Below are 23,834 nucleotides of genomic sequence, written 5' to 3'. Positions count from 1 at the left end.
TTTTTTTTTTTTTTTTTTTTATTTATTTCTTAGCAGACGCCCTTATCCAGGGCGACTTACAATTGTTACAAGATATCACATTATACATTATTTCACATTATACAGATATCACATTATTTTTACATACAATTACCCATTTATACAGGTGGGTTTTTACTGGAGCAATCTAGGTAAAGTACCTTGCTCAAGGGTACAGCAGCAGTGTCCCCCACTGGGGATTGAACCCACAACCCTCCGGTCAAGAGTCCAGAGCCCTAACCACTACTCCACTTCCTCACAAGACCTCGACAGTATCAGATGACAGGTTTTTATTTTTTAGATCATCCTTTGTTATCCGGGGTAGTAACAGGATGTATGCATACCAGATTTGTGCTGCTGCTTCACAGTGGCGAGAAAGACGTTATTTGCATTATGGAATACCTGGTTACTTATCAAACTGACTTTGCAGTTTATGGCTGGACAACGTGGAGAACTACTGGGCCAGTGTAAAGAAACAATTTAAAACAATGCATGGCACAGCAGAAGAGAGGGACAAAACCATCGTACCGGGACAAAATTATGTGGAAAGAAAGGTACGGCAGGAATTGTCGAGATGCATTTATAAATATTCTGCATCAGATCACACAGCTGTGTGTGGGGGGGGGAGGGCGACAGCAGGCAGGGCAGGAGATGCAACCGACCAGAGGAGAACAACGGACATACAATAGACCAGGGACAGCAGCAACAAAACATCCATTTAACCACCACAATCTCTTTTAAGCTGAACGTTTAATATATATTTTTTTAAACAATTTATTTTCAGAATGGGACAGGGAAACGCTGTGGTTCAGGGAGAAGGAGCAGATCGATCAGAATGGCAAGTTTTGAATTGATTTCAATAGTTTTTTTTTTTTTCACTACTTTAATTAATCATTGGTATCTGATTCAGACTCATTCAATATCTCATGTACACTTCAGTTTCCCAAAAGTTCAATATTTACGTAAATTTCGTCAGTCATGTTTATTGCGATAAATTCCAATATGTCTGTTTTTTTTATTTTTTAATTCTAGTGGCGTATGGATATCTACAAGTGATTTGCCCCTTTTTGAAAAGAAGTGCCAACCCATGCGGATATACTGTAATATCAACACTCCCATGTGACCTGTTTTGACCAATCAGGATAGAGTATTTAAAAGACCAATTTTATAAATTCCTTTTAATAGGCAGTATTGTTATGGAGTAATCATCACTGTTCTGACATAGTTTTCAGTTTAAATATAGTGATTTGAGTTACAAGCTCAGTTGATATTGAGGTGGAAAGCAATCCCGGTGCTGGTTCTGGCCTGCTACCCATGAGATATCATCATTAGATTTAATGAGTGTTCAGAACCAGATCATGACAAGGAAACATAATGTGTTAATTCCTCAAGATAAATGACACTGATACGTGAAACTAATGGACCCTACAATGCCAGTTTGGTTTTAACAGGATTCTAGGCAGGAATACGTGCAAGTTCAAAACAGATTGCTTATACATTAGTGCTGTCTCTGTACCATTTTATCAGAAACAGTACTGTATTACTGAGCAGCACAGACATTGTTTCATACATGCACACTGCTAATGGAGTGTTCCATTATACCTTTCATCAACAAGGCTGGAGACAACAAGTAGGTGAGTTAACCTTAAACAATAATTTACAAGACACAATACTCAAACTGCACATTTCCTGAAGACATACATTATGTAAATTCCTCTGCACATAATTTCATACTCTATTATTATTATTATTTGTTTATGTAGCAGACGCCTTTATCCAAGGTGACTTACAGGGACTAGGGTGTGTGAACTATGCATCAGCTGCAGAGTCACTTGCAATTACGTCTCACCCGAAGTGACTTGCTTAGGGTCACACAATGAGTCAGTGGCTGAGGTGGGATTTGAACCGGGGACCTCTTGGTTACAAGCCCTTTTCTTTAACCACTGGACCACACAGCTTTCTTGGGACTTGACTTGCTTAAGCATCTGGCTAGTTAAAACCAAAATGACTGGTACTATAATTCTGTGCTTTATGAAGAAATAAAATGTCAGCTAATATTTATGTGCTAGATGCATTAAATGCTTGTAACCAACATGAAAAAATAGAAGAATTAAACCATGAATTAAACATCAGTAATAATAATGTGGAATAAATCATGAACATTCCTCACTGTTTCCTAAATCCATTTGCATAAAAAAAGGCTGCAACCCAGCTACGTCCAAAGGATTTGCATCACCCTATAGAATGAACACATTTTGCTTCATAAAGTCGAATAAAACCTGCTGAATAATGTTACGTTAACAACATATTGAATTGCATACCACTTTGTAGCTTTCCATATACTTAACGAAAAACTGACAAATTAAAAAATGTGACATTTCGAAATCTAACATAAAATGCTGTACTACTACTACGGCTTCCAGCAGACTTTTGTGATATAATTTTGTAGTTTCTTTGATTACACAGTATTAAATACAAGCTCTAAATAATGTTCGTATATTATTATTATTTAGCAGATGCTTTTATCCAGGGCGACTTACAATTGTTACAAGATATCACATTATTTTTACATACAATTAACCATTTATACAATTGGGTTTTTACTGGAGCACTCTAGGTAAAGTACCTTGCTCAAGGGTACAGCAGCAGTGTCCCCCACCTGGGATTGAACCCACGACCCTCCGGTCAAGAGTCCAGAGCCCTAACCGCTACTCAACACTGCTGCTTTACTACTCCACACTGCTGCATATAGTGAACTGAATATAGTTTACATTTTTTTTTTATTAAGTCTCAATCCTAAAATTCTACGTGATGCAAAACCTTTGGCCATAGCTGTAGATAATATGATTGCCAGCATACATTCAAATAACTGTTCCATTGTGCAAACTAGGTTTAGCTCTATCAATTATGATCTACAGTCACTTACAGGGGCTGGAAATTACATTGCAAACACCTGGTGTACTAAAACGTTGTCTATAGGGTGTAGGGGCGCATGGGCAACTTGGTGGTTAGAGACTGATTCCATGTGACAAAGTGTTTTAATTGTTTTGGGGAGGGCACATTTAGCAAAAAGGAAAAGCTTGTTGCTTTTGATTAGCCAGTCACATACCACAGTAAAGGGCTCCAAAGAATATATCAGCTATCAAGCAGCAACGTTACAGATCAGCAGTTGGGAGGTTTTCTCAGCAGTCTTAAATCTACTTCATGGCAAAGTATTTCTAAAAAAAAACAAAACACTCAAGACTGCAGAGACTGCCCCCTGACTAACCTTTCTACGAAATGGCCTTCCCCTTCTTGGCATAATATCAATACCTTCCATCAACAGGATTTTTTGAAAGACAGCCGTCAGAGGTATTTTTCCCACTTAACAAATAACCTCAAAATATTTTAAGACACCATAATATTTCTATAGACATCTGCTACTGCTTTGCTTAAGTTGCATTTGCGTTGACAGCAACATGATAATTCAACAGAGGAATTCAGTAAATTATTCAGCAGACTAGCTATACATTAAAAAAAGTGGAATTATAGAAAGCACTGACCTTGGACCTCGGTGGCGCTCGGATATACCATTTACAGTCAACCGCCTCTGTTTCTAAGGCTTTCCCTTCTTTTGTGATTTGCTGAGATTCCACAATACCCTCAGGTCCTCCCATTTCAAACTCACAAACTAAAGCCACCACCACAACAACAACAAAAACAATTAAACAATTCTGATTAAAAATGTATTATCAACATAATAATATATGGGCTGCAGTGAATTACAAGCAAAAAATGCATTCTGCGGTTCTGTGACAACATAACATGTGACTAAATACCTGTACAATCTATAGTGATTTTTTGAAAAACTTGAAATGTTTTATTTGTTTGGTTAAATGCCTGAGATGACAGAATGGTTGTAGCCATTAATCATAAATTATACCTACATGGCAAAGGTTTTAGAGCCCCAAGGTCTTTGAAGTCAGGGTCTGAAAAAAAAAATAGATTGGTAGTTAGTACAGACATATCCAGTTTCAGAAGATAATAAATACATAATACATTTAAAAGTAAATAATAATTTACTGCCATCATTTATTTAATTGTCGTAGATTGTACACTTTTAATATTATTATAAAACATTACGATTTTTTTTCTATAAACTGCAAAATATAACAATATTTTTATAGTAAGATTAACAAACTACAAGCTTAGAAAATACATGAATGTAACATTGGTTTTACTGCGCTTTGTGCTGGACTGCTAAACCACTTTGGACTGGTTTATAGAGCACTCAGTGACTTTTCTAGGTTGTAACTAATCCAATTAAATTGGTTTTCCAATATGTTCCTTGCATATCTTGTGCTATGTTGTTACCTGGTTTTATTAGTTCTTTCTGTCAGCACTTTCTGGGACATCCTATTTGCTCTACACTGATGGAAGACTTTTGTTTAATGTACAGAAAGTTTAAGAGAACACATTGTTCTCTGCAAAAGCTCTTATACTGTGCTAACGAAAAAAGAGTCTTCTTCCAGCAAGAGCAGGGTGTGTCATCCGATAAAAGAGGATTTTAAAAACAAAAGCTTAAATATGTAACAAGCAACTATGGAAAATGTTGGTTAGGTTATTACATTTTAGAATACTAATGATATTGTGTCTATTTACTATTTACTAACGTGTAACACAATAAATATGTATGAATCAATGAAATACTTACTCAATCCAAAATAAAGCGTAATCAAAATGTTCAAATGCTTTTGTAGAAACTCTGAATTCTCTCTCCATTGCCATAAGAATATGACACAGTACAAACATAACAGGTACACTCCTCACGCTGTAAGTGCACTGCCAAAACATGGCATGGTTAAAAAGATTGGGTAAATTGCCTTCTCACGCTAAAAAGCCATGCAAATTGCAAGGCAACAAGTTTGAAAGTCAATGTTCACGTGACTTCATTAATGAAGATCCAGTTTGTGATGTAACCTTGAGCAACCAAAGGCCATACCAAGCAATTCTGCTGAAAGCAGGCAAGCTTCTTTGACCAAATAAAAAAAAATAAGTAAATGAGGCATTTCGAGACCTCTTAATTCAGTATACTTTTTAATCAATGTTTCAAATGATTGCTATATGCAAGTTCCTTTTCAGCCCCTTCGAAGTTCATGTTACACTAGTCTTAAGAAGCATCTAGCATGTGTACCTACCATGAATAAAAAGTCACATTTGTACCTCAGCATAAATGTATAAAATTAGCATAACAGAGAATACATACCAGTGGTCTTGCATTGCTGCGAGCTACCGGCCCCAGCACCAGGCTGGAGCAACCATGCATAGACTTGAAATAAAATCTCTCAAACCTAATTCATTGGGCAGGATTTGTTTAACATGAAAAAAGAACAAAACAAACCTGTTGGTTCCACACATTTCTTCAAAGAGACAAATACAGGGCTTAATATCAGCTTACAGAACGAAGTTTCAGAAAGTATAAAAAAAATGCCCAGGGTGGATTAGGCATCTACTGAAGAATTTGTTGAACCCGTGTAATACAAGCTATCAGAACATTGGGTTCCCAATAACAAAAAACATATAACAGCATTCTACTGGCAAGAGCATTGCTGTGGCCTTGGATTCAGGTATATTAATATTCTTCTTCTTCTTCTTCTTATTACCACTACACATGGTGAATGTTCATTTTCCTATAAACTTCAGTGATTTACAGTCTCATTATAAACTGTGGTGAGGTGAGACCTGTGTATTAGGCTGATGATAAAACTGCTAACCTCAGTTTTTAAAGACAAACTCTTCCACTAGTACATGAAAACAACACCGTCAGTAACAAAACAAACGACAATGCCGTGCAGATTGAAAGATTTATCTGCAGAAGACTGGCAGAAATTTGTGGAAGAGCAGAATAACACAGAAGTACCTTAGACAACAATAAGCTACATAAATTCAGTAAGAAATGACCTCAGCCACATACCCTCCATCAGGTCAGATTGCACACTAGTTTTGTTTATTATTTTATATGTTTTTTGTCATGCTTTCTTTTGTTATGCTATCCCTTATCAATATACATTAAACATCAATATGTATTTTTTCTACCCTGCATTGTATCCAAGCTGTAAGTAAACATTTTCCCTGGTGGTCCAACAACCAGATAACATCTGGCACATTTCTGTAATGCAGTCTTGTTATATAGCCTTTCCTGCCTTCGGGAATCATCAGGGGGAAAGCTATGTGACTAGAATGGCTACATCTCTGGAACGACAGGAGGACCATATCCTATGTGGTATGAAGTTATATAGAGAGATGTAAAACATAATGTCGCCTTACAGCAGAATCTGAGAATAAACAATGTTACAATAGTTTTAAAGTGTTATATAAAAACACACATTTATTTAAAAAGTCAGACTAGAATAAATAGGTGTTATGTTTTCCCTGAAGCATTTCAAACATATTATAGCAGTTAATTAAAAAAAAAAAAGCCTTTAAATGGGATTGAATGATGCCACCCTTACACACCCTATTGTCTAGCAGAAGAGCGACATTTTCAACAGGTAAAAATGTGTTTCAATGCAAAACACTGCCATTGTTTTTTTTCAAAATCCTGTGCACCACAATCATGTTGGCCTACATCAGGCAGCATTGGCATGTCAATGAGATATATCCCCTCTATGTTTAGTTTACAAATGTGTGTATGCCACTCAAGGCCCGCCGCCAGGAATTACATGGGAGGGGGGCACCATGTTTTCTGTGAGGGGGCACATGTACACATCATGTATAATGTACAAACTGACACATTGTACCGGTATTTAAATACAAGAGTGACACAAATAATAATAACACCCAAGTGCTTTACAATGCTACTGATTATATAACAACTGAATAAGCAAATCAACAGATCGACGGAAAATCTATAATGGCAAAGCATATCGATTAAATGTAAAACATAACTTACCAATGAAGAAGCCCTCAGTAAAGCTGCAATCTTCGCTTCCCTTTTGCATTGAACTTTCTCATTACTACTTCTTTCCACTCGCCACGGAACTTGGGGGTCAAATCCTTCTCAAAGGCCAACTGTATGAGGTGCGCTTTGCGATTGTGATGCTCCTTCTGTGTGTTGTCAGTACGTTGGAAAGGGCAGAAAATGAGTTTTCGCACATAGCAGTAGAAGCCCCAAAAGTCAAAGCAAGTCATAACTCTGTCTTAACACTTAGCATCGCTTCAAGGGCGCTGTGAAGCATTTTCAGCGCAGACTGGGTCGTCCACTTTTCATTTTCGTTTGATTTAATCTGCTTCTGTAGAAACTGACGTGCAACTAGCAAATGAGATTCAACAATGTCCATCTTGATTAAATTAACTAAGGGTTGCAAATTAGCAAGTTGCAAAAACGTTGGGCTATTGGTGTCGGCAGCCTGTAGCACTGCAATTAGTTTAGTATTACGTTCATTAAAACGAGTCGACAGTTCAACTAGTACGGCATCCAGCACACCATAAAACAGCTTCTTGAGCTCACGTTCATTATCAGCTTCACCCCCTGGCTGACCAACAGATCCCTCAACCACAAAGTCTTCAAGGTGCTTGCTCAAATGTAAAACTCTCTGTTTCTTGCATGGCAAAGTTGTTTCACCACTGTCATTCAGCAGATTGTTAAAAACTGCATCACAATGCAGTTTCGCAATACACTCTGAAGCACTACGAACGACCTCTACAGCAGAAAGAAGATCGCTTTTTACTCCCTGAAGCATTGTTTGGAGTGTACAGCATACTCAAATTGTTTGCACCATGTGTGCAATGAATTTGGAGTCTACAGCTGACACCTGCTTCAATAATCCAATAGTTTCAATCTTAACTTCGGTTCCATGTCCTCAAGTGCTTTGGATTTCTGAAAGTAATTCTACAATGCTGTTAAACGACTTCACAACAACCTCAGCTGTACAGTAATGTCCAGTCCAACGCTGCCCGAGAAATCGTTTAAGTTTCTCGCCTTTGTAGAGAACAGCAACAGTTGGTTTCCTTAGAAATTTGTACAATGAGTTGCACACAATGAAGAATTCTTCTACCTTTTCTTCTGAGAACACGGCAAGCACAATGACCAAGTTTTGCAGTTACAAAACAAACTACAATCGAGATGTTTTCACAGCCAGTTGGGTCTCGTGTTCCATCAGCTTTTACTGTATATCACGAATCCTCGATTTCTCGTACTATCTCTTCCTTCACAGCTTCCCACTTTATTTTGTTTATTTCATTTTGTATATCGTGCAAGGTGCACTTAGCATTACTTGGTATAGTTTTGCCAGCGCTGGATCTTTTCTTAAAGTTTATTCAAATAAACCCAGGAAATCTCCACTAGATCTAGCCGCAATGTCAACAGATTGTTTCTATTTACCCACATTCTAATATCCATAACTCTAGATGGTAGAGGTTAAATTTACACTCACAAAATATTTACTTTGTTTTCTGTGAAACATTCACTTCGTGCCACATAAGACCCGCCCCCTGCTCTACTTTTTCAGTGTTTGTGTTGTACGGCGATTACGTAAATACACAGGGATCCGGAAGGGGGTCACTCAGGGGCAGACACTGTGGGCTTTGTCGTAGATAACTTACAATAAATACAAACTTGACTAAAAAACACCAAATGTTCTACAAATTATATAGTATATTAATTGTTTATCAAGGCTGAGAAGAGTCAAACTGGGTGGGCACCAGCTTGACTTTGGGCGGGCAATTCCCCCCCGTGCCCCCCATGGCGTTGGCCCTGTGCCACTCATAAAGTTGTATCATTACAGAGGTGTGGTAGCATCGAAGCTCCCATTATAAACATGACATTTGAGACATGAACAACGGTTTAAAAGCAGATAAAAGGATTACATTTGGTAAACAATTAGTTCTCTGGATTGTCTCTGGAACTGGAAAATGACTTAACTCTCCATGCATATTTTCAAGTTAAAGGGAGCGCCTAGAATTGAGTTACATTTCTATGTTTCAGACTGTCTATGTTTCACCCACAGCTCAAAAACGTTGAGGTGCATAAATTCGCCGTTCAGCACAGACACGGTACACAACTTATGAGTTATTCTGAATGTTGCTTATATTGTTAGGGTTAGCCATACCCACAACATTACAGAAAAGTCACTAGGCACTGTTTAGTGTGGATTCTTGGTCAGAATTGCACTTACAGTCAGTAAGTCTTCATTATGATGTAATGTTAGCTAAACAGTCGTGCACCTGGCCAAATACTCTCACAGAAAGTCTTACTTTCTATGCATCCAAATCCCTTCGACAAACAGTCTTATCAAAAGCTGTGTGTGTGGTTCCATTTCATGTGTTAATTTTGCTTTACCAAAGTCTTTCCCACAGACTTTGTAAAACGGCTTTTCAGAAGAATTTCCCCCTTCTGCAGAACCTGGCATCTTAGCTTTTTTGCAACGCTTTTAAATGGGCATGATAAAATTTAATTGCAACTGTTTGGTTTTTTTTTAGATAGAGGCTATAATTGGTTCACCACAGAGTCCTTGGAATGAAAACAGGTCCTATCCTTCATTGTCATTGATTAATCTGTTAAATCCCTACAGGCACAACTCAATCACCCTTGTCCTGGCATTCACATGCATTTGAGAACTAAGCAAATCCAATCCTGATACTGGTCAACACCCTTCTTAGCATGCTCCTTTGGTTCATTTGCAACCATTCACATGCAGCACATACTGATAAGCAGCTGCTCACACGCAAGTGACACCATATCAGTTAATACTTGCTGACAGCTACAATCAACACTGTTACTTCCAGCTATTCAAGCTATTAATCAATACCACAGTCAATTACTTTAATTACAGTGCCATACAGGGGATGAACAATACACATATAAACACCTGTCGGAACACTGTTACGCTAGAAGGGGTACTGTATAACCGGAAAACAGAAATACAAATCTGTAGTTGTCCCATCTATAGTGCATTTTGTAAAGTGATTTGAATGATTCTCATTTTTAATGTCAATAATGAACTATATTAAGTTAGAAGATGAATCATTGTTTTTCACCATGATATACAAATAAAAATATTTATACCAAAATTAAAACATTAAAGGAAATCAGGTTTATTCCCATGGTGTTTTTAACATTAACAAATACATGTATATATAAAGGTATTTTACTCAGCTCTGCATTGCAAAGTACAGAACCGTACTCTGCTGTCTGGATCTTTAAACAAGTACACTTTGTAGGGGACCAGTCTCCTGCTATAATACACTATGAATACTAATAGGTATAGATCTGGTTAACATAAGCTCTTAATGCTATAGACTGCTCATTTACATTGTCCTTTTTTCCCCAAAAATAAACAAATACAGTACACATTTCAGCGACAAAACAAAACTAAATGTTTTTGTACACTTGATGTGGCTGATTTTGCTTATATTCTGCTTATTTTTCCCCTATATTTCTGTTTTAGGCTGAGGATTATGTGTAGTTTATTTCAGAAGCTGTTGGCTTTCTACAATGATCACTCTTTATTACAGCTGATTAATCAACTGCCCTCAGGAACAGTTATGCTGTTCTGGAACTCTGCCCTCTTTCATGGGATCCGATACTGAGCACAATAGCTGTACCGGTTACACACACTGCAGTCTCTGTTAGTTTCAGTGGAATGTGCCAGAGTCACAATCTGCTCTATTACATCTCACACAGCGTGCACCCAGTACTGCTTGATCAAGCGACTAAGCCAGTCTATCAACAAGCCGACGTAGACTCCCTGCAGCTCAGCCTGAGTCAAGCCATGTAAAGACTTATGCTTCCTCAGTGTGCCTCCAAAATTATACTGGCACTTAGCCAAACTGCTTGATAACACTGGCTGGCTGTTGGCAAAAAATATATAATTACAAATAATATTATTCAACTAATTAATGTGTATCTATTTTCTTGTATCCTACTTATAATGCTTTAGGGGTCTATTCTAAAAGAGATACGCCGTGCGTACAGGGGGTTATGCTGTAATCAAACGGATTACCTCTCAGGGTTTTCTGATTCGCTAAGGGCGATTTTTAGATAACCCCTTATTTAGGTCAGTGCCCCGCTCGACAACTACAGAGTTTGGACATTGGCGAATGACCTTGATTAACCTGTGCCAGTAAAGTTTGTTTTATGATCCAAGACCGTACGTTTATGAAAAGCAAGCCAAATTGGTATGTTCAAATCCTGCACATGCTTGGTATGGTTCTGTGCCCTCTGCATCATAGCTTGTATAAACTTTTGGGTAAAATAAAATAAATTCCTTAATGGTAATAGAAGTATTTGTCATTTAAATGCTTATCCATATTCCGTTATGGTGTTTCCAGGTAGTATTTTTTTTTCTATTTCTTTGTGAAATTCTTCATAATTATGAACAGAAATCTACCAATGTAAGCACCCAGGCATAAAGCCCTAACTTATAAACTAGAAACTGTTATGGTGTCTTACCTTTACATTCTGCGAGGAAAGAGTTAACATTCTTGGTACAATGGTAAGGCACCTGCTTTACAAACACGCAGTTAAGAACATAAGAAAGTTTACAAATGAGAGGAGGCCATTCGGCCCATCTTGCTCGTTTGGTCATTAGTAGTTTACTGATCCCAGAATCTCATCAAGCAGCTTCTTGAAGGATTCCGGGGTGTCATCTTCAACAACATTATTGGGGAGTTGGTTCCAGACTCCCACAATTCTCTGTGTAAAAAAGTGCCTCCTATTTTCTGTTCTGAATGCCCCTTTATCTAATCTCCATTTGTGACCTCTGGTCCTTGTTTCTTTTTTCAGGTCGAAAAAGTCCCCTGGGTCGACATTGTCAATACCTTTTAGAATTTTGAATGCTTGAATCAGATCGCCGTGTAGTCTTCTTTGTTCAAGACTGAATAGATTCAATTCTTTTAGCCTGTCTGCATATTACATGCCTTTTAAACCCGGGATAATTCTGGTTGCTCTTCTTTGCACTCTTTCTAGAGCAGCAATATCCTTTTTGTAGCGAGGTGACCAGAAGTGAACACGATATTCTAGATGAGGTCTGGGTTTGAATTTTACCCCTCTCTCTCTCTCTGTTCTTTTTTAAAATTATTTTTTAATACAATCTAATTTTAACATAGCCAATGCATGTGTGAATGCATTGTAATACTTATTTGATTTCGATAATTAAACCATTTATTCTCTATGTTTAAGAAAAAAAGCATAAAATGATTTAATTCATGAATACATTTTAGTGTATATCAGAAAATATTGATTAAAAACCAAATAATAAAAAAAGGACAGAGTGAGGAAGTTAACCATGTACTGGTGATGTCAACTTCTAGTGATATTTTTTTCAAAAAAGACATTTGTCTAAGCAGTATAAAAATGATCAATGGGGCAAGGCACTTTCTATTAATAAAAAAACCTTAATTAAATACTGCATATTGCTTAAAGAGAAACATAGATTAATTATTGATCAATCGCGTGTAAAAAATGCTTACTCCAAACTTTAGTTGCTTTTTCAAACAGATATGATTATAATATATGTGGGAAAACTAATTTATACTAGAAAAGACTTAATTAAAAGCTGTCGGTAGTAAACTTGAGGCTTCAGGCAGCAGTGCTGTCAGCAAGAGTTCTGAGTTCCTCCTCTAGCTTTTCCCCAGACCCAGCCGGTATGTATGTGGAATGTCAAAAGTTTGAGTTTTTAAAGGCGATCTTTCGAGTTTTAAAGACAAAATTTCGAGTTTCTATTTTTAAACACATTTTTTTGTTTGTTTTTAAATTTTTAGGGAGCGTGTCTGTCAACCTGGAAAGGGAGAGTGCAAGAGATTGAGAAAAGAAGATTTACAGGTTAAAGAAAAAACTGTTTCTGTGTTTATTTGCACAGCCATATTGTTTGTGGTCAGTAAAGCAAATAATAATAACTGTTGTTTTTGTACAGTAGTTCAAAGTAACATTACAGTTAAAATGCAAGGCTGTAGTTAATGCATACCCTGTAAGTTAAGATTAAAGTATGTACAGTATTTATTAAAAATACTCATGAATGCAAGGTATCAAGGAATTTTATTCACCCAACATACATTTTACTCACATAGTGCCTACATTGGAGTAAATTACTCAATGACCCAAAACCTTATCTGGAGTGCTGACTACAGCACACATACGTGATTTCTTTAAAGTATATGCCTTGGAATCCCTTAAAGAATGACACATTTTGAATGAGTGCAATAATTAGAAGATTTTCTCTGAAGGTTAAATTAAACATGAGTTGTGAGAATGACGTCTCTATCTGCTTCGAATGTCCACGTCTTAAATCTCCCTAGAGTAGGCAACATTAGCAGAGCTATAGAGGCAATATCTGAATCTTTCCATTAGCAGTTATGCAGAGAACTTTGCATTCTTGGCATGGGATGGAATCTAGCATCTCAAAACCACCACCACCTGCATGAATATACGTTTTTATTGAACTGCCTACAGAAAAGCTGAAAGGCACCACAGTGAATAGCAAGAAAGACTATACACCTGAGATAAGTGATTGGATTGAGTATACAGGGGAAACTTTCCACTACTTCTGCAACAGTCCTGATCTTCAGAGCACCCCATTCACATCTATACTAAACTACAATTTATAATCTCTAACAAACACCCCCACCGCCCTAAAAAAGAAAAGTCCTCAGGCTTCTCTATGTTGATATACATGGCTGGTACGTTTCAGAGCACATCTGAGGGTACATGCGGAAGTCATGTTTTTTTGGCTCAGAAGAGATGCTTGAGACCAGTGATTGTGGACTTAGCAGTGTGGCATTATGCAGATGTTTGGGCGCATATGGATTACTATACAATGACCAAATGCATTCAGAACAGCAAGGTGGGATAGTTTATTTTTCACCTTTCATGTAGTGCGGATGCACCCTTTAAGCTGTAGGGTGATTTATGTACCCCTGAAACTATTTCTATGCTACAAAATATTACCAGGGCAATCTATATGATCTTTGTGATAAGAATACTTTTCTCGGTTTCATCTTCACTGTGTTTTTGTCAGCCGAGTGGTTTTTGAGGCACGCTATGCTGCTCAGAACAGCACTTTGCAACAATACTGTCAACTCTGCAAGAAAAAACAACACTTATCTGTCATTGTGGTGCAGAGCTAGGAAAGCACAGTGAAAGCAACACTGTTAAATAGCCACTTTATTCAAATTCCCCTTGAAATTAAGGACCTTGCTATAAAATCAGACAAATATATTATTGTGGGCTAGAAAAAAAGTATTTAAGAAAACATATAAAATTAATGATAAATGGTAAAGCTTTGTTTTAAATTCCACTAATTACGTGGTCATAAATCAGTACTTCTGGTACTTATTAATATAAACCCTCACACCTAAAATGAATGAATGATATCATAAACACTTCAAAAGATATTAAAATGAAAGTTTGACTCATTCAGCAGGGATGGAAATGAGACTCTTCTTGCACAGCAGTTTTAGCCATTCCAGGTTGAACTTGAAGTTAAAATGACAAGCTCAGGGGGTTGTAATTAAGTTCCTAGTAAATTCTGGAATGGACCCAACTGTTTTAAATATTGTAACAGTGCGAGGAGCCCGGTACATGATTGTTTGTTTATTTTTGGAAGGGGGTACCCCTCCACCCCTGGGCAATTTATTATTTTGTATTTATTTTGTTGTAGTTATTATTATTATTTTTATGGTTTGTGAATATGACGGCGAAGCGCAGTGTATGTTTTGTTTTTATTTGTTTAAATGTGTTCTGGCAGAGGCGAGGTTGGGTGCTCGTCCTCTGCCAGGAATAATTAAAAACTTCGTGCAGAAGGTGGCCATCTCCCGAATTAATTAAGTGATTAATTTGTTGCTAAATCGGGAGATGGTCACCTGCATATAAACCTGCAGCTCTCTGCACTCCGGGTGGGTGTTCAAGAGGAGGAATGAGAGCGAGCAAAGAGCGAGAGCTTAATTTAAAAACGAAACTAAAACCTATAGGTTCCGTGAAGGCTGCTGCCCAGCCGGACCTCAGTATTGAGTTTTTGTGTTCGTAATTTATTTTGTTTAATTATTTATTTTGCCAGCTGGATAATGCTTTAAATGCTGGATATATAGACTGCATGTATAGTCCGGTTTATTTTTGCTTATTAATAAACCTATTTTTAAGCAACTTGCTAAATGCACCACCTGCATGCCACGACTACTGGGACTACATAAAATGATTAACTTGTTTTCAGGCGCTGACGTGTTTTGATGCGTGTGTTTGACATGTGTCAACGGTGTTAACCTTGCTTCTGATTGGTCAGTTTCATTCGCGCAACAAAATAAAAAATAGAAACAGGTTCTATTTTAGCGACGCAAAATTTTCTCAAAGTGACCTTGCTCGCATCACTCGCTGCTGGTGTGGATACTCCCATTTGACTGTAGTGACTTCTAAATTAACTCCCATTTGACTGTAGTGACTTCGAAATTAACTCCCATTTGACTGTAGTGACTTCTAAATTATTCACTCGGATCACTCTCGTCCAATGTGGATGCAGCTTATATTTTGCTTTAAGAGAATTTCTTCGTCTGTCAAAACAATTCTGGATAGAAGTGCAGGTTGACATCATGAATGCATGAATATTGCATGCCAGCCCGTGTAAAACATGTCAAGGTTTTAATAGCAGGTCTGCACCAGGTTTACGTCTGTGTAAAATCAGTCAAAGGGCTTCACCATATAAAAACATAACAATAAAGGGACATTTACAAACAAGAGGAGGCCACTTGGCCATCAATGCTCATCCAGGTACTAGAAGCTGATTGATCTCAAAGCCTTCTCAAGTCGGGTCTTAAAGGATCCCAAATGATTCAGCATCAACAACATGACAAGGTAACCCATCCCATATCCTCATCACTGTGTAAAGAAGAACTGTGTACTTGGTCCTGGTTTCAGTGCTGCACTTAAAGTATTAGATTAGGTTTTAGGTGCCAAGTTAGATTTAAATTAACTTTGACTAATAAAAGTGTGGTGGAGCCCTTATGAGTAATCATTTATATGTATTAACTTAGAAAGAAAGAGCCTTTAAAAAATACATTATTTAATTTACCTCCTGACCACAAATCAGATTAAAATATTGACACATTCAACACACACACACACACCACGTATATAATATTCAGCAGATCAATAATGATCAAGTAAACATGATCAAGTAAACATGGTGAAGTGGAATGTGGACTGAAAATCCACAGAATGATACAGTGAATTACAGGAGGCACTGTTTAAAAACACAGCAGGAAAAACTCATACATGAAAAGGTTTACACATTCTACCCCATGTTCACCAACAGCTAAATGTAATTAATAACAAGCATAATATTACGTCAAGCATCAGTCTTCTATTTTTTAAGGAAAATAAAGATGCATTCTGTAGGTCACTTTGGTGAGAACCATTTGCTCATCACAGATAAAACTAAGAATCTGTCTGATAGTCAAACAGAAAATAAATACTCAGGTCCTATCGAAGAGCACATTTCCATCAGGGTCAACTTGACATTTTGTTCAGATAAGACCTAGAGCCTCAGTATATCCTCATGGCTCTAGTCACATTTGTAATATTGGATTTCTATCTCTTTTATTGAAGCTAGAACTGGGAAATGAAATGAACTACTGGGGAATAATGCCCTATTTCAAAGTTAGCCAAAAGCTGTATAAAGAATACAATCACATGGTATACATTATAGTGTCAACCTGGCCCAATGAGGTCAGAACGATAACATATTTTTAAATTTGTTTCTTTCTTTAGGCTGCATTTGTCCCTTGACTTCACTGAAGGTCAAGCTTTCTCTGTAGAATATACAACACAAAGGCAGCAGGCAGCTTCAGATTCTAGAGCGCTAAAAGGTATTTAGGTGAATGCTGTGAATGCTGTTATCTATCTGTTATCTACAATGCATGTTTTGCATTCAGAGTGTTTTTAGCTCCCAAAGGTCATGTAAACTGTGTGAGTCCAGCCATATCGCCCTTCACTTTAGGGTTCTATTGGTTACCTTTTTAATATGACATGGTAGAGAGTCCTAATGTCTGCAAAAAGGTTTCTGCCGTGCCAGATGTTCCACTATATGCTCCCGTGGTGGGATGTGTACTACAATTTAAAAAATAAATGGTTATTTTATTTAAATTGAAAAAACACAGAAAACGCAATTAAAGTACTCTGTATTAAAGGGAAAGGCAGTTTCTTTTTATTTTCAAACTCTTTCTGTCCTCCCCCTTTCTGTATTGCCAGTGCTAACCAAGTCACACCAGTGTCCAGTGTTTGCTCTGATCAAAATTACAATATGGGGGATATAGCACAACACAACGCCAGCACTCAGTCAAGTTTGTACATTGTGTTGTTAACGCAGTTGCTCCATTATCGGTTAGACCCTTCAACTGAAATTCTTGGAAAATATGGCATATTCTAACAAGCATTTATATGAATTAGTCTGCAACAAATGAATGAAATTAGAGATTAACATTTACCTCATTAAACTTAAATTATGCAAAAAAATGTTACATCTCAGTCAACCAAAGTCAATACAAATGTTGCATCAATTTGCTTCTGATGTGAAGGCAAAAAATTACGGATCCAGCCTAAAGGCTTAGCCAGGTCTAGCCTGAGCCTAGTGTAAAAACAGCATAAGAGTAGTGAGGGCAGCAGTGTGGAGTAGTGGTTAGGGCTCTTTACCTAGATTGCTCCAGTAAAAACCCAACTGTATCAATGGGTAATTGTATGTAAAAATAATGTGATATCTTGTAACAATTGTAAGTCGCCCTGGATAAGGGCGTCTGCTAAGAAATAAATAATAACATTAGCAACATTTTAGCTATAACCTTACTAACCATGTACAGGGACGATGTATTCTCATTCATCATTTTTATTTATATTCAGTCCTGGTGGGGTATTTACAAAATGCCATAAAATTGACAAATGCAGTAAAATGGCATCAAGGATATTAAGGGATAAGCCAAATCACTTCAACATAGCAGCACAGCAATAGGTTTTAGAACACGCTTTTTCACCACCATATTGTCTGGTTTCAATATGTATACAGTATATATATATATATATATATATATATATATATATATATATATATATATATATATATATATATTGAACATTTTAAATCAAACAGCATATCATTGTATTACACTGCATTCAATTACAAAACCATTGATCATTTGGCACAGTATGTGGTAGAAAGAACTTGCTGAGCTGGCAGTTAGGGCATTGGAAGGATTACATATATTGTTATACAGATGATTCTGTGAATTATTAAATTCACAGATGTAAAACAAGAGGCCTACAGGAGCCCAACTGTATTGTTTCTACAAATGTCCTTTTATGTGATTTCCCAACAGAGAACACAAGGAAGGAATACATGTTTCCGCTGAAGCAGTACAGGATAGCCATTACAAAGCAAAACACTGTCAATTATTTAGATTGTATAAAGCAAATCATTTGTGTAATACCTGTTTATGTTAAATACAACAGTGAAATGAAAAAAAAAGTGACCAATAACAAATATACACCCGGGGGGGTATATTGTGAATAAACCCCAACATTTAAAGATTTTCTCCAGTAATTACTTGTGGATAAGGTTGAAAAATAACTATATTCTACTGGCCGTTTTGGCCAGGCTGCACCAGATCCAGTCTATGGAGCGTCACAACTGAATCTGGACCTGGGCTGAACCAGGCTGTTGAAAATGAGGACAAGAAAGATTTGCAATCCAGCATTCTATAAATAACGTTAAATACTGAAGTAGGGCTCTTCAGCCCTGCCACATACGGGTAACGTGTAAAATGAAAACATTAGGCTTAACTAATGATCATGTCAGGGTTGTCTTAATTATAAAAGGAGTGATAACGCTAACTTATAAATCAATTTTGCTACTTCTTATGAGTGTTAGAAACCTTATCACTCTTCCCTTTTTTATTGTGATGAAAACCTGGTGGAGTTTGATTGTATTACTTGAGATTTATAGATTTGTATAGGTTTCAATATATATTGAGTATTGTTTTTTCTGCTGAACGTGTTACTTCAATTGAATTTTTTATATTTAGTATGTGAAATCACACATTGTATTTGTAGCTGAAATATCGACCAAATTCCAAATTAAAGTAAAACAAATAAAACAAAATCCTAACGATACCAGGATACCAGCGATAATGTCACTAGTGCTAAGGAGTGCCAAGAAAAATGATTTTAAAATGTTAAGAAATTAGTTTTGTGATCTGAGAAATTTAAATTGAAAAAAAATGATGATGTTCCTTAAAAAATCTTCTTAGAAATTCATATCTCATACATTTTGAAAGTGAATGTGATCTCACATTTAAAATTTTCTATAGTGTTTATGTATTACTGATGTAATTTCCATGACATGTAGCGTAGAAACACAAAGATATCTCTAAATCATTTGAATATATCTTCAAATGAACAGGAAGCCATTTCGAGATATCTGGAAATGACTTCCTGTGAAATGTTTTCAATGGACTCCCTGTCTATTTAAAGATATCTTCAAATGAACAGGAAGATATTTAGAGATATCTCTAAATGAACAGGAAGCTATTTGAAGATATCTTCAGATGATTTGCAGATATCTTTAAGTGAACAGGACATTAAGATATCTTCAAATGACTTAAATATATCTTTAAGTGAACAGGAAGTTATTTCGAGATATCTTTAAATGATTTAGAGATATCTTTAAAACCCTCATTTTAAGATCTCTCTAAATGACAGTTTGGCGTGCCATGCTAGCACAATCCATATGATTTCCATAGTATTTAAAGATATCGGTAAATCAATTTGAGATATCTTTATTTCACTTTTAGATATCTCAAACTGATTTACAGATATCTTTAAATTAATTTTAGATATCTTAAAAACTGCACAATTAAAGATATCTGGAATTCAATTTGAGATATTTGGAAATGTTTTACAGATCTCTAAATATTTCAAGATATCTTAAAATGCAATTTGAGATATCTCTAAATGATAATTTGGCTTGCCATACACACACACACACACACACACACACACACACACACACACACACACACACACACACACACACATTTGCATTCCTATATTTGTGTTTTCTTCTCATTGACTCTCACTATATTTTTATTTACTATTTCTAACTGCAGTCAGACAAAACTCCACACAGGGTGAAAGTCGACAACAAAACTAAATATTTTGGCCCTTTTTTTTGTTTGAAGGCATATTTAGTTCTTAAAAAGGTATTTTACAAAGTGGGGACGTCCCCACAATGTCGTTTTACTATCTTTGTGGGCACATTTTCTAAAATTTTGTCCCCGCTTGTTTGGAAACTGGCATCCATTTTGACTCCCGACCTCCCATGTGGGACCCAAAATGGCCCTCGGTTCAAATCCCTGCTCACCCACTGACTCATTGTGTGACTCTGAGGAAGTCACTTAACCTCCTTGTGCTCCATCTTTCGGGTGAGACGTAGTTGTAAGTGACTCTGCAGCTGATGCATAGTTCACACACCTTTGTCTCTGTACGTTGTCTTGGATAAAGGCGTCTGCTAAATACACTAATAATAATAATAATAATAATAATAATAATAATAATAATAATAATAATAATAATAATAATAAACCCCCCAAGTTGTGGTAGTGCAGGTACACCCCATCACAATATATGCAAACCAATATTAATCAGAAATCAATCAAATGTTATTATGGAGTTTAATTTCCTTTTTTAAATTTACCAAAGTGGTGCTGAATGTTCTGTTTCTAAATATGCTTAATACTGTACCCTATACAAAATACATTTATGATGTCTTTTTGTATAAACTTGTTTAATAAAAATGTAATTACACAAGTTTTTTTTTTTTAATACAAATTATTATAGTCAGATTTGTTTACACTTATATGTATAAATTCATTATGCATCAACTTGAAAAGGATGCCCTGTTTTCATGTTTACTGAAACCCCATGAGCATGTTAAGAAAACAATCCAGTTTTAAATTACATTTTCGGGTACATTTATGTTATGTAGTACATAGATTAGGGCTTTGTGTCTAGGCACTTACACTGCAAGACAATGGCTGATTCCAGTTTATAAAACATGAAATATCTGGCAAAATCTTACTGGTGTATTTGTAAGAATTCACATATTATGACGAATAATACAGGTTATACCAGAACAGCACATAATTACCTCAGCAAACTGAGTGTCCCGTGTTGTCCATATTGTAGCATTATATATTTTTTATTATAACCTTTGGCTGTGCTTCGAGGCAAGAACTAGGGCTCCTTCCCCCTGTCAATCTACCTGTCAAACTTCCTATGTAACCCTAGTAACCTATATTCCCTGTCTTGCTTTTCATTTGAGCTTGTGTTCCGTTGTGCTCCACGTATAGACCCAAACTTCAGTTTTAATTCAGCTTGGACAATAAATCAAACAAATCCATTGGTCTGTGAGTATTTCTGCTACTTTGGTTTAGAGAAAAAACATCTCACTATCTAAAAAACTACATTATTTAACTTACCCAACTAAACCTCCAATAATTAATAAAATGGATACCTGCGTCACCCTTCTTATCTGGAGCCGAAATCTCTGACGCCAATATCATCCCTACAGCTCAGCAGCCCAGGAAAACACGTCGCTATAATCTACTCAAATCAGTCTCAGTCTCCCTGCATTTTGATCTATCTCCTCTGTGGCTTTTTCCAGTCTGTCAGGATCCAGATCCACAACTTTCAACCACATCCCACTCCCGCCACCTGTTCGCATCATTACAGCTGCCCAGGGTTTTTGAATCTACCACACGTTCCAGAGGCGGCCTTTTAATCTAAACCATTCAATGTTTTCCTCCAAGCTGCTTTACTCCACAATATTGACCAACTTTCTATCAAAGACGCCAATTATCTCAGCATAGCATTAATCTTGCATTCAACCCCAGCATTCTCCATTTCCAGTGTTGGGCACGTCACTGAAAAAAAGTAACTTATTACTCGTTACTCGTTTCTTCAGAAAAAACTAATGTCCTTACTTATAAAAAAGTAGTATGTTATATTACTCGTTATATTGCGTTCTCTTGTCTTGTCCTGCAAAACAATTGTCCTGACTATTGTTTTCTAGTGAATTGTATGTCTGGTAATTCATGTATTAAATGTGTCAGAAAGGTTGTTAAAAAGCATAACAAACAAACAACTCTTAATAATTGAATGGCTATAACACATGGTAAATTGTAATCATTACAATACATGCAGCTTAAAAAAAAGAAACAAGTTACATAAAGGGTTTTATAAGAGAATAGCGAGCGTTAGTTGGGGGAATAAACTGACAATGTATATAAAACATTGCGTAAGATAAAATATTTAACGTAATAGATTTAGTCAAACTATTTTAAATGTTTTATTTATAAATCTAAATAGTCCTTGTTGTATCACATCAAAAGGAGCGCAGGTTACTGAAGAAGTTGTGTATGTACTTGTCAGGATCTCTGTTATGCATTTATTAAGCTCTGTACTCATCCAGTTAATCTGATTGTGCGCACAGACGCAATGAAAGCAGTGTTCAGGGTTTCATTGCGTTCAATGAAAATAGCAGTTACGTCTTTAGGGACTGCCCTTAGCCGAAATGTACTTTGGCTTTAAAAAAAGAAAATACTACTAATGTAGGTGTATGTGGCGCAATGGCGGGGACAGAGACTCGGACACAGAAAGCAGCAAGGTAATATCTGGTAATGCGCTCTTTAATCATACAAATAAACAAAAATAAAACGGTACAAACCCTAACAGAATCACACTTAACAAAACAAAAGGCACAAGGGCCAAAACAAAAGGTTTTACAAAAACTCATGAATGTTAACAAACAGACAGTACAGCACGGAACACGAAACACAGCCCTCCACCTCTATCACCAACATCAATCCTAATCAACCCCTAACACCCGTGAACACCTCCTCCTCTATCACCAGCATCAATCCTAATCAACCCCTAACACCCGTGAACACCTCCTCCTCTATCACCAGCATCAATCCCAATCAACCCCTAACACCCGTGAACACCTCCACCTCTATCACCAACATCAATCCTAATCAACCCCTAACACCCGTGAACACCTCCTCCTCTATCACCAGCATCAATCCTAATCAACCCCTAACACCCGTGAACACCTCCTCCTCTATCACCAGCATCAATCCTAATCAACCCCTAACACCCGTGAACACCTCCTCCTCTATCACCAGCATCAATCTTAATCAACCCTAACACCCGTGAACACCTCCACCTCTATCACCAACATCAATCTTAATCAACCCTAACACCCGTGAACACCTCCACCTCTATCACCAACATCAATCTTAACCCTTTGCGGTCCATTTATTAATCGCGCGTCAGGCACGCCAGGTCTAATTAATTTTCACACGGCAGTTAATTTTATACGCGCTGTTTAAAAGTATTTTTTTTCACAGTCAAACGGGTTTAAATGGCCCTGCATATCAACAAAGCACACACTAGGCATCTCCAGCCCCTCCCCAGCCTTTTGTTTGCTATAGCGTTCAGCTGTGTAAGAAATAAATAATAATAATAATAATAATAGTCATACATACCGATCGATCATCTCCAGATCACTCGTTTTATCACCAAACTCCTCAATAATGCGATCCAAGTCATTATTTTATTACTATAACATCTGAAAAAAGCTCTGCAAATGTCCATGATAGTCTCAGTGCGCTGACGCACTTAGCCAGCTTGTTTATTATGGACGCCCATTATCTGATACCTGATACCATGTATGACTATTCATGAAATACGCCTTTTTTTTTTTTTTTTTTCCGACTTGTCTCGGCTCCTGTCGCTACCACTC

At 36.8% G+C, this 23,834-nt stretch overlaps 1 protein-coding gene across 5 annotated transcripts in view; it reads right to left on the bottom strand.

The window, feature by feature from the left end:
• Positions 1 to 23,834, bottom strand: part of LOC131730250 (neuropilin and tolloid-like protein 1) — a 65,181-nt gene that overhangs the window by 22,661 nt on the left and 18,686 nt on the right. For 4 of the 5 annotated variants that reach the window (XM_059020406.1, XM_059020408.1, XM_059020409.1 and 1 more), the window contains exons 5-6: positions 3,945 to 3,986; positions 3,561 to 3,688 (exon numbers count right to left, since the gene is read on the bottom strand). In XM_059020406.1, the coding sequence (XP_058876389.1) occupies positions 3,561 to 3,688; positions 3,945 to 3,986 (170 nt within the window). Of the gene's footprint in view, positions 1 to 3,560; positions 3,689 to 3,944; positions 3,987 to 6,967; positions 7,105 to 23,834 lie in introns of those variants that run through there. The other variant, XM_059020411.1, reaches the window with a different exon arrangement.

This window comes from Acipenser ruthenus, chromosome 3 (assembly GCF_902713425.1).
Source record: "Acipenser ruthenus chromosome 3, fAciRut3.2 maternal haplotype, whole genome shotgun sequence".
In the NCBI taxonomy this organism is placed as follows: Eukaryota; Metazoa; Chordata; class Actinopteri; order Acipenseriformes; family Acipenseridae; genus Acipenser; species Acipenser ruthenus.
This window is presented reverse-complemented; position numbering and strand designations above follow the sequence as displayed.